The sequence below is a fragment of the Hoplias malabaricus genome, chromosome X2, assembly GCF_029633855.1.
Source record: "Hoplias malabaricus isolate fHopMal1 chromosome X2, fHopMal1.hap1, whole genome shotgun sequence".
In the NCBI taxonomy this organism is placed as follows: Eukaryota; Metazoa; Chordata; class Actinopteri; order Characiformes; family Erythrinidae; genus Hoplias; species Hoplias malabaricus.
In genome coordinates, this window is record NC_089819.1 from 17,196,211 (window position 1) to 17,208,689 (window position 12,479).

The 12,479-nt window shown below is 39.6% G+C and overlaps 2 protein-coding genes across 4 annotated transcripts in view; both read left to right on the top strand.

Moving 5' to 3' along the window:
* Positions 1–7,861, top strand: part of LOC136677548 (DNA mismatch repair protein Msh3-like) — a 62,011-nt gene extending 54,150 nt beyond the window's left edge. For both annotated transcript variants that reach the window (XM_066655130.1, XM_066655131.1), the window contains exons 22-24: positions 2,825–2,951; positions 5,581–5,746; positions 7,500–7,861. In XM_066655130.1, coding sequence (XP_066511227.1) covers positions 2,825–2,951; positions 5,581–5,746; positions 7,500–7,581 — 375 coding nt within the window. In that variant the 3' untranslated portion in view covers positions 7,582–7,861. The remainder of the gene's footprint in view (positions 1–2,824; positions 2,952–5,580; positions 5,747–7,499) is intronic.
* A 2,454-nt stretch (positions 7,862–10,315) lies between these two features.
* Positions 10,316–12,479, top strand: part of LOC136676888 (ras-specific guanine nucleotide-releasing factor 2) — a 67,263-nt gene continuing 65,099 nt past the window's right edge. For both annotated transcript variants that reach the window (XM_066654164.1, XM_066654165.1), the window contains exon 1: positions 10,316–10,892. In XM_066654164.1, coding sequence (XP_066510261.1) covers positions 10,617–10,892 — 276 coding nt within the window. In that variant the 5' untranslated portion in view covers positions 10,316–10,616. The remainder of the gene's footprint in view (positions 10,893–12,479) is intronic.

Sequence of the window (12,479 nt, forward strand, 5' to 3'; positions counted from 1 at the left end):
CTTTTACAGAGAATCTCTCTATACATCTTTCTCACTGTATATGTTCCTATGTTTTTCTCATGTATGTTTTATTAATAATAGTACTACTACTACTACTAATAATAATATTACTCATAGAGTTTAATTTATTAATTCCTTTCGGGACACTCGCTAGGCTCTTTTTAATTCAAAGAAGAAAAGCATAAAATGAAAACTCTTACAGAAAATAAATGACAAAATATAATTATAACAAAATAAAAGGCAAAGCAAATAAGTTCAGTACACTGTTACAATATTTCATCAATCCATATCCTTATGTAAAAAAACTGCTGTTGCAGTTCCCGTGTCCATGTGGGTTTCCTCCGGGTGCTTCAGCAGTCCAAAAACACACGTTAGTAGGTGGATTGGTTCCTCAAAAAGTATTCTTAGGTGTGTGTGTGTTGCCCTGTGAAGGACTGGTGCCCCCTCCAGGGTGTGTTCCTGCCTTGCAATTAGTGATTCCGAGTAGGCTCCGGACCCACCACGACCCTGAAGTGAATAAACGGTTACAGACAATGAATGTTTAGTATGGGATCAAATAAAAAAAGATATATTTTTTCATCTTAAACCTTATCTCTCCTTTATTTTGTTTGTGTGATCTTGTTTACCACAGTGCCTCTGGAATAAAGCTTTGGGATTCTCTGTACGGCATCTTTCCTTCTCTGTCTCTCTTCTTACCTTCTGCTGTTTTTACTGTTCTTTGGTTTAACTATAGTCCTGCAGCAGTGAGGCTCAGAGTGAAGCTCTACCACCTGCTGCCTCTGTGTGTGTGCTTAAAAGGTGTTATTAGTCTGCATCCGTTTTGGAGTTTGTGTAACGGTGCACTGTTGCCAGGGCACTTATATCTTCCATATATTGACATAACTGCAATTTTGCTTACAGTTTTTACCAGAGATTGACAATGATTCTCCCACGTTTAGAAATTGAAGGTGACGGGTCTGTGGTGAAATAAATATCTGAAGATTTAGAATGTAGCCAGAGTTAGTCAAAAGAGTGATTAGTTATAAAGCCGTAGACAAACAAAATGACCTGATATGAGTGGGAGTAGAGTGCTCAAAGTTAAGATACAAATTAAATACTAAAGGATTTACATTTAACATAGTGTTGGAGGTTTCTATGTAATTCCAGGTAAATATATTGTGTTTTTCTTGAATTCTTATTACGCTGAAAAATAAAGATGGTTTACCCCAAAATTATTGAATGGTGCGCCATTTACTCAAGAGAATGCAGTTATGCACTGCTCTACCGTCTAAGATTGGGGGGTTATATACCTCCAGCCCATACTTTTACATTAAAAATAATAATAATAATAATAATTACTTAATATTTTGCAGTGAACAAACTGCATGACAAGTGTTGTCAACCTTTTGAACTTATTTTTGTCTTAACTGTGTTCCTTTCCTGATCATTTGCATATACTATTGGACTACGGAACCATATCACTGGGGTGTGTGTGTGTGTGTGTGTGTGTGTGTGTGTGTGTGTGTGTGTGTGTGTGTGCACTCGCTGGTTGGCATGGCAACAAGGCTGGTCCTGCTCTCGTCCATTCACCTGTGCCGTATCTAAGGATGTAAATGTGTTTGTTGTGTAACGCTGGTGAATGCAGTGCCGCCTTGTACTGAGCATCACTGCTCTCCGGCTGCAGAAGAAAAGGCTGGTTGCCATAGCAAAGCTCTCCTCTCGCTCACAGGAAGCAGGGCTCCTCCGTTATCTGGACTGAACTGATCCTAGATACATGTCTCTGAATGAAGAGAGTGTGGAGGAGGAGGAGGTGGCTCAAAGTCTCTTTGGAAAGTAGCCACAATAAAACCTCCCAAAACCGTGGACTCTGTAGGGGGCAGTTACATAAAAATTGAATATACACATATTGCCCTCCTGCCGCAAATGTAGTCAGTCCGCAAGGACTTGTTGATAAATGGATACCTAGGAACATCTGTGCTCTGTTGTTAAAGAAACAATTAGTCTTTATGAGACTGCCTTTATACTGAAGCTTAGTGGTCTGGCTGTCTGTTTCAAACATGTCTGCCCCTTGTTGGAACATGCTTCGTTAAGTGACTACCAAGCAGTTGTTTCATCTTCTTATGTGAATTGCACTTAATAAAACATAAAATAATAAGCAATGATTTTCATGAGAATTACTTGCCACTATGTGCTGGTTAAAGTTACTTATTCAGCTGTTGTTTGAGTAAACTTTGTGCCCTCGTGCAGTCTGTACGAGCCATCATCTCAAAGCTTGCCATATGCTGTAGTCCTCAGAACAGCTCGTTGGATGCTTTTGCTGCAGAGTCATGAAATCCCATTCATGCTTCCCCTGTCCCACACGCACACTCACCACATTTACAGATCAGGAACAGCAGGAATGAACACATTATTCTCTGAAGTGAAGTAGACATGTGCATTAATGAGATATGAGTGCGTGTACACACTCTCACATTCTGCGAGGAGGATGTTTACACCCATAAATTTAACAGATGAGGAGGAAGTGTCACTTTGCTCTGTGTAAAGCTGCTGTACCCAGCAGACGGCTCCTGAGGAGACTTGAAATAATCAAATATTCCAAACCGTAAACTGCATTTATTCCACAGTCTGTTAAATCTATTTAATACATGATTTTCCTCTTGTCAATGCTTATTACTGAATTTGGTGCTCTGAACTATAAGCAATTCTTGCATTAGGCAGATTAGAGCTGTTCATTCAAAAAAGGCTGGGAGAGTAGACACCTGTTACTGAATCTGATGTAGCTAATTACATCTAATTTGAGCACAACTACATGCTTTTCTTTTTGGTATTATTGGATGTATTATAGGTGAGGTGTCTGACCCTGTTCGTGACCCACTATCCTCCACTGTGCGAGCTGGAGAAGCTCTACCCGCAGAATGTTGGAAATTACCACATGGCTTTTCTGCTCAGTGAGCCAGAGACTGCAGTTGAAGGTATGTATGTTTGTGTGTGCTTTCTTATATGGTCAAGACAAAATGTGTTAAAAAAAAAAATTGGGATGGCTTACAATTTCAGGACTTTAATTAAATTAAATGCTACAGACTATCTTTAATCTTGTTTAGATGCTTGTAACTCAACCACTCATTCAAAAACACATTAATTCGCTCGTAAATATAATACTGGAGCAGTCCTATTTGATAGAGAAGCGGGCTTCGGACTGGAAGGTTGCTGGTTCGATTCCTGAAAATGGGAGTGGGGGGAATGAAGGAACAACAATGTCCTCAATTCAAGGCTGAGGTACCAGTGCCATTGAATAAGGCACTTTACTTCCAACCGTTCTCTGGGTGCTGCAGATGGCTGCCCCCAGTTCCAGGTGTGTTCATAGTCCTTAGTGTGTGTGTTTTCACTGCCATGGATGGGTTAAAGGAACACTATGTAAGATTTAGCATTTTTCCTCCAGGGCTCCCCCTACATTTGCAGAGTGTAATTAATTTTTACAGGACTGGCCTGAAATCAAGGGCAAAGCCCATAGAAAAAAGTGTATTGATCATAGATTGCTCTGTAATGGCTCAGGAGACACAATGGTAATTCGCCTAAAATTACCAAGGAAAAATTAATGTGACCAAAAAGGAGACATGAGACACGAGAGAGATGAAGGAGTTAAAGTGGAGATAAACTAGAGGGTAGTTTATCTGGCAAATCTAAGCACAGTTTGTGACTCTCTTGAGCTCTCCACTAAAACTCCAGAGAGAAGTGAAATCACTGAGGTCTTTATCCCAGGACTCACATTTGAGCAGCAGGAGACTTGGGCTAAACTCTCCATTGTTTTTCGATCTGATCTCATTGTTGTCTAGGAGAAAATACAGAGGCATTAAAGAGATCTCCTTTTTCATTTTTCTTTATTCTGGGGGAAGGGAGACTGTGATTTCCTTTCATCCTACAAAAGTTACATAGTGCATTTTCTGCAGTACTGAGGCTGGAGGCTATTTTCTCCATATTGAGGGGGACAGTGGGACATAAATGATTTTGAAGCTGTAAGTTTAAGGTGAAAATGCAACAGTGTTCTTTTAAATATGAAAGATACATATTATTTACAATGACAAATAATAGCACATTATATTACATTATTATTACATTCATATATTCAGATTTTAATGTGTAATTCTTCTAATTCTTAATATTTGTGCTTTTATTTCCTTTAGATTATTGAAGCTAAGCTTAAAGTGCTGAATCATTTTACCTTTTTTAAACCTTCTTTTAAATTTATGGTGTATTTCAAACACTACTGACTTTCCCACGTGCCAAGATGACCACTGTAGGGTCCATATGTGACTGTTTTTCAAGGAATGCTAGAATGGGACAGTTTGACAGACCAAGAAAAACACCAGGCCTAAGGAAGCAAATCTGACTTTGAAATATTACCACCTTTGAATTTGAAAATCCTAATAAGAATCTGGCAAGTAAGTAGCCAACTTCAACGTCGTAATTGGATGTTGGTTCGATCGGAGACAGAATTGATTGCTTATCCTTTGTATCCCGGATGTGTATCTGAATGTTTTAACTCGTATTTTGGCATCTGAATTTGGTCTATCAAATCTGAGCAACTTCAACATATATTGCTTGAATTTTTAAATCTGGATTTATTAACCTTTAATAATAACAGTGAAAACGTGTTCTTGAAAATTCACAAGTTCAATTCAAGAGCAGTTATATTCAGATGCGGAAATCTGAAGACTTAAATTCAAAAGCAACAAAATTCAGATGCATATTTTCAGTGCTACAAATTCAAAGTTGGTAATATTTTAAAGTCTGATGAGACAGATTTGCTTCCATACAGTCCTCAATCCCAATGAACAGTCTGAAAGGTATGCACTGACTGGAGAATCACAACTGTAATGTCCAGTCCTGTCTGATATACAGTAATGTGCAGTATTGGCCATAGGCAGCGTTAGAAAACAGTTTGATGCAATTAAAACAAACACACTGTATAACATTAGTGTGCACATAAATAAATAAGTAAATACAGTTCAGTATAATGAGTGAGTAAATAGTGAGACAAACCACACGTCTATCATTGTGACATGGAAAATGATTTGACAGTGATTTTTGATGCAGAACCTACAAACACATTTGGATTGCAGCAAAAAATCTGGAGTGTTTGTGCTCTATGGGATCACAAAATTACAGAGAACCCCTGGTGATTTTGAAAATGAATCAAATTTAATGTGAGACTAAAAACATTCTCCTATTGTCAGTTTTGTGGCTGTTTGATAGAAAACTCCCAGACACACATCCGAGTTAGAAATGGCCTGAAGCCTACTGCATAATAAATCAGTTCTTCATCACCACCTGAAAATGTGTTTGTATCCACTAGACATTTGCTGATTTTATTCTAAAGTAACTTAAAGGTACCAAGGTGCATTAGTTGGTCACACAGACCAAAAAACTGACTTACTGCTCCTTTAACGAAGAGTTGATTATTTGCAGCTGGGATTTCGTTTTATTATTCATAGTATTTAGTAATAGCTCTATTCCACTCTAAGGGTAGCGTACCTTCCATTTCTCCAGTGCATGTCTGTGAAGTGATTTATATAATTTTTGCTTCATCATTTTTCTACGCAGAAGAGGCACCACCAGAGTTCATCACGTTCCTCTATCAGCTGACAGAGGGAGCAGCAGGACGGAGCTACGGGCTGAATGTGGCGAGGCTGGCCAGTGTCCCTGAGATCATCCTCAGGACAGCAGAACTCAGGTCCAAAGAGCTGGAGGCCATGGTCAACAGCCGCAGGTAAAGTATGTGCACAGTGTGTGGACTTGTACAACTTCTTAAAGCCCTGTATCTATAATGACGGAACACATACAGTTTAACCTGAATTCTGTTCAACTTACTACCCCACCTCTGTAAATAGTAACAATAACTAACCCACACATATATAGAGTGCTGCCATATTCAGGTTTTTTGGATATAATTAGTAACAGAATAATTAAAATAAACTAGGGCTCCTAACAGCTTTACACCCTCCTCACACTCTTCAGGACTGAAAAAATCCACCAGTGTTTCTATCCATCCGTACACTTTGAGAAGACTCTAAACTGCTAATGAAAAACACAGAAAATGTGCAGATCAAAGAAGGATATTAAATATTTATAAGACATTATATAAATAAAAATGTTTTTGTGACATCACAAACCAACACTTTTTTTTTTCTATCAATAGTAATGCCCTTCTTTGATCTGTACATTTTTCTGACATCACAAACAGAATTAACAGCAGCTTGCTTTTAAGTTTAACTTCCACAAGTTTTAACACTGTGTGTACTGCAGAAAATACTTTTCAAAATTGCCACCAACATATTTTAAAAGCAGTTCAAAATGTTTCTTACAGAGCTTGAAGAGGTTTGTCTAACGCATTCCTACAGAGCACAACTGGCACTTTCATTTTTAAGAGTTTACCTGTTTCACAACTAGCACATTAATAAACAAAACGGCTTGACTTCTGCTCTTTGATTGATTGTTTTAATTCCTTGCTCTTTTTAATTGGAACAATTAATAATGGGTTATTGCATTGAAGTTCTGGTGTGTGGCCTGATGAATTAAAATTACAGTCTGTGGTGTTTGGCTGAAGAAGTGAACAGAACAAGTGTTCGTTTGAGATGCTTGAAAGTGCTTTTACTTGTGTTGTGATACTAGTTTTATTAGTCTAGTGATGTATGCACCTTAATAAATCATGTCCTGTTTTGTTTGCTCTGTTATTAAAATCTCTCACACACACACTCACAGAACTATCATAACTACCATGGTTGTAAGGTCTCTTATCACAAACTGTCTAAATGCAAAGTGTGTCATTGCTGTGAAGCTCTAGATCATAATATCAGTAATGAAGTCAATGTACACCTGCCACTGCAGTGTTCTGACTGTTTTCCATAGATAATTATCATTCTTTGTATGCAAGGCAGTTAAACTTGTGTTGGGCACTTCCCAATAAAGAATTTATTTTTCTTTGTTAAGATCAAAGGAATCCAGATGAGTGAAAGTTAGACACCTCGGCATGAATGAGGTGACAAAGAATAATCAATTAAACGTGTCAACACACGTTATTTCCAGTGGAAACCTCAGAGCCTTGTAGACATAATTAAGGTTAAACAATGTTGTTGTCAGAACAAAATCTTACATCTCCCAAATGCTTAATTAACTTTCAGTGACTTTTATTCAAGTCATTTTGAAGCATTTCTCAGGAAAGTATAAGTCAATATAAATGGTATTTTCACATTTACACAAACAAACATTGAAAATAGTGATACAAGGTTTTGTCCTGACAGTGACAGTATATAATGCTGAATTCAGGACTTATACAGGAGTGTGTCATGAAATTCAAACTCTTGGTGAAAATGATCCAGTTAGGAATTCAAGATCTTCAGGACCTGAACTGAAAGCCCAATGCTTGAGACCAGTAAAATAATTAGGAACTGAGTACAACATTATTACATCCTAACAACATTAAAATGAGCTAACTAGTGCATTTTTCATTCTGCTTTCCTTAGGAAAACTGTGAAGCTGCTCTCAGAAGCTTGGAAAATCACTAACAGGGAAGCACTGCTCAAGTGGAGAAAGTTAAACCTTTAATGAGGGGAGTGCTAAGCTGGTGAAGAAGCTGCAGTTTGTGCTAATCTCCACACTCCTCACTGTTCTGCCCTGCTGCTATGAATCCCATTAACATCTCCACCTTTTACTTATTAGACCTTTATGATAAGGACTGACATAAAAGCCATCTGTTATCTGTTGTAGGAAGAATCAAGGTGCTGCAATATAGGATCGGTTCAGCTGAGAATAGAGAATACTCTGTAAACGATGACTGAAAAAATAATAATGTTTGTAGTTGTTTGAAATGATGATTAAATCAGAAGTGCTCCTTTGTACACTGCTGACCGTCTGATTGTGTTCTACGTTTCCTCCAGGGCACAGGGTACCAAAGCCAATTACAATATAAAAGCTACTCTAATCCAAGTGGTTTTTATAAAATTAGATTTAAATTGATCTAGGTCCTAGGGCTGTCATTTGGACAGTTGGAGTTGTTCATCAGCAATATGACAAACATATGACATCCATAACTGCTCACACATGGCTCCAAACCAATTGGGGGGTGGGGGGGTAGTGTATTTAGCCAAAACCGAGAACGAAACCAAACACACAATTGTCCCCAACTGCTCCAAAACAGAAACGGACAGATTTTTTTGGGCCTGTGACCACATTATCAGTACTTAACCATTTATAAAATGTAGAAACTGGGTTCATACTGGATGACCATAATACCAGTATCCATATACAATATATTGTTTTTTCTGGTAATCAGTATCGCAGCATTCCCTGCAGCAGGCCGGAATCATAACCTGTTACTATTACTGCTGGGGCAAATCCGTTTATGTAGATTTAATTTTGACTTAATTTGTTTTTACTAGTTGCTGTATACATTGTCAGATTTAAAAAGACAATTAATATTAATGATATAAGTATATTTATATTTACTTAAATAGTTAAGACCTGTGAATATCATATTTTGGATATATTAAGTTATGTTTGAACAGTGCAATGCTATATTATATATAATAGGTTTAGTATTAGATATAGTATTAGTTCTCAGGCCTCTTCTCAAACAACTGCAGATGAGCTGGCTAAGATTTCCAAAGCATGTGTCTCCAAAATGGCATATTAACAAGAGACGAAAAAAAAAATGTTTTACATTTAATGGAAGTCAGTTTAAAACAATTTTATTCCAATTAATTTTGGAGTATTTCTACTGATCCTTTCATCATTACATTTTTACAGTGTGAAGGACAGCTTCACATGATATAGTGAATTAGACATCCACAAAAATGGAAATGCATTCTTTTCATTGGACAGCGAGAACATACAGCTGCAGAACCTTTTACTGTACTGCTCTTGGCTTGGCACTAGGTGACAGCTGAGGTGAATTCTAATCACTTTACAGGAAAGTGTAAACAGATGGACGAAGGACATGCTGCATATTCAGCAGCCTTTTCCTGTTCTACTCAGCCTCAATTTTCTTCAGTAGATATTTCCTGAAATGCATATTGTCTAATAATTCATGGAATTAGGAATATTCGGAAAGAAGAAATGTGCATAATATGTTATAAAATAACCAAGCACTGGTGTTTGTGGATGTGCTCACCTCTTTGTTGCTGAGCCCAAGGTGTTGACCAGCAGATGGAAGAGGAATGTGTTTAAGCGAGTCTTAAAATGTGTGAATAACAGGTGCTGCTTATAATAAACCTTGCACGTAATCACACAAGTCTTTCTTCACCATTTATTGCCTGCCAGCTATAGGAACATTGTGAATTCCAAAGCCTGATACATTTTACGTTATCAAAATAAGTACAAACACTATAAGGGCAAAAGTATTGAATTCATGTGTTTTATTCAGTCAAGCACCTAGCCATGCTGTCTGTTATATTTGAAAAAGAAAAATGGGTTGCCATACAGAGCACACTGAATTTGAGTGTGATGTTCTAATAGGATGCCTCTGTTACGACAAAGTAGCTCATGAAACTTCTTCTCTCATAAATATTCCACAAACTTTGAGTGCTATTTCTGAAAAGTGGAAGTGTTTAAGTACCACAGCCACTCAGTGTGGCAAGCTATGTGGAATTAAAGAGCAGGGTCTCAGAGTAAAGGGGTGCGCAGTGGGTGAAGTTGCGAATGCACGGCTGACTTTAACTGCAGAGTTCCAAACCTCCCCTTCAACACTAGCACAGAAACTGCACCAGGAGCTTCATGGCGGGTTTCCATGCAGCGCTGCTACTTCTGATCGACTCGTACCCGCACAACACACACTAACACACCACCACCAAATCAGTGTCAGTTAAGTGCTGAAAATAATCCATCGTCCAAATCATATGTGGTGGTCCTGAGCATTAAAGAAGTGGATGAAATGAGGCTAACAACGTATTCAACGCAAAAGATGGATTTCAGTCTGTAACAGAACTACAGAGTGCACGTATATGGTCAGTGGGGCTGATAAAATGGACAGTGAGTGTAGAACCGGAGGTCATTTTAAGGTTTTGTCTTTTCTGTTTGATACACTTTGAGCGCTCCGCTCCGCCTATTTCACTTAAAGCCCTCTATGAGCTGCGTCGCGCATGCGCAAAAGCAGAGCGCGTTCCAGGCGAGTAGAGCGCGCGGTGTGCGCTGGAGTAAAGTAAAAGGCGCTGTCTCTTTAAGACTCTGTTAAATCCGCTTACAGCTCATCTGCCAAACCGAGATTCTCTCTCTCTCCCTCTCTCTCTCTCTCTCTCTCCCTCTCTCTCCGTCTGTCCGTGTTCACGCTCCCGGGGACAGGGGCGCGCGCTTCAGTTGTGCGTCCTCCGTGTTTTGGTGAGTGCTGTGGTTTGAGTTTAGCGCGTCGAGCGGAGATGGACTGGACGGTGAACTCGCTCGCGGGAGCCGCGCGCTCTGTGAACTTCTGAGGATGAGTTGAGTTGAGTTGAGTTGAGCTTAGTTGCGTGCGCGCGCGTCCGTTCCGGGAGCTCGATTTCTGTCCGCGCGCTTTTCTGCTGCCTCTGCTCGCCATCGGTTATGGTGGTGAACGGGTAGAAGCCTTGGCCCCCCTCACCTCCGCGGGAGCAGGGAACGGAGCAGGGAAAATGCAGAAGAGCGTGCGCTACAATGAGGGCCACGCTCTTTTCCTGTCCGCGGTCGCGCGCAAAGAGGGCACAAAGCGCGGCTTCCTCAGCAAGAAGACAGCGGAGAACAGCCGCTGGCACGAGAAGTACTTCGCCCTCTACCAGAACGTGCTCTTTTACTTCGACACGGAGCAGAGCGCGCGCCCCTCCGGCATCTACCTGCTCGAGGGCTGCACGTGCGAGCGCGTCCCCGCGCCAAAGGTGTGCACCGGCGGCAAAGAGACCCTCGATAAGCAGGTGAGCCTTGTCTCAGTCTCTGTGTGCAGTGAAAGTTCAGCGACCCTACTCTGCTCAGATTACAGGTTTCTGGTGGTATCTGAGGGAAATAAGGGATACCGTATTCTCGAGGAACATACTTAAGTAGTGCAGGATTACGGCAATATTCATTTACTTATCATAAAGAGACAACCAAACGTTTTAGGACTTTTATTGCACATCTTTTGAAAAACGGAGTGACCCCTTTATCCCCAATTCAAAGTGGTGTTTCTACATAAATCTCCCGATACGAATGCCCCGCCGCCTCTCCCTGTCAGACTGTCAGACACATCTCTGGCAAACTGTAACAGTGTAGAGGAGCATCACATAAAGCAACAGTCTAAAAAAGCAGCCATGCGAACAGCAGCCTGTTGCACCGCGGTCCAGCGCTACACCTTCAGCTTACACCTCACATCTGAAAAGAGCCCGGGTGGAACAGGGAGTTCCATTCACTTTTCAAAATGTCTTCATTCTATGACAGATTTAAACAAAGGCTGTCCGAGTGATTTAATGTGGAACTTTGTAAAAACAAACTTTGCAATTTCTCCACAGTTGTCCTGTGGGTCAGGTGCCTGTTGTCCACATTTCAATTTTAACCATTCTCTAAGTGAGCAGTAAACACCTCAAACGTCTGGATTCTACCACCACTGTGAAACATCCCTATAATTCCTTTAATTAAAACAGAATAGAGTATTTAACATCAAAACACACTCAGTGAGTGTTTCTCCATTGAGTTCCTCCTTTTCTCATTATTTGTTTCTCCCCAGTCAACATCACTCATTAAGAAATGAACATTTTGTCTTAAACCTGATACTGCTGTAGCTTTAGTGTCTTTAACTCAGAAATGGATGTAAAATAATGGCTCATGCTAATGTGCTAACCAGCCATTCATGCGTGTGCATGTAAACCAGTAAAGGTAGATAAGCATGATGTTAGATATCATAGTTGCCTTGTGGGCTGTTTTTTTTATTTTGCTTTTTTAAAATAAACATTAACATTGGAACTGTATCCTTTTTTAGGTTAGTTTCGAGCTAATAAGGTGTCGGTGTTGTCCTGACATTCAGAATACTGTTTAGACCTCTTTAGAGTTCAAAAGTGCAGAATAGCTATAGCATTCATACAGTATTTTTTGGTGCATGCTTTTATCTGAATTTGATGTCACACACTGGGGAACACATCATTGGAGTCTCACTGCTCTAACTGCTCCGTGATCAGCAGCCTTAGCTTTGGGTTCTGCTGTAATGACCAGTCTCCAGGCAAAGGATATTTGTAATCATTTAGACATGGCAAAGCAGCGAAAATAAGCACATCTTAAAGACAATGTTAAATAATAAGTGAAACAGTGCATGGCCCATTGTCTCTGATAATGATGCATGATGTATTTTAACACTAATTTGATATGAAAGCCTCTCCTGCAGAATACACTGTGTATTAATGTGGGTAACACAGGGGGATTATGCTGAAATCAAATCAGTTATATTCATCATCTTGTTACTGTGCATCCTTCATATAGTGACATGGGTAGAATAAGACAAAGATGAGATGCTCTGACCTGCAGTTTTTAGTGGA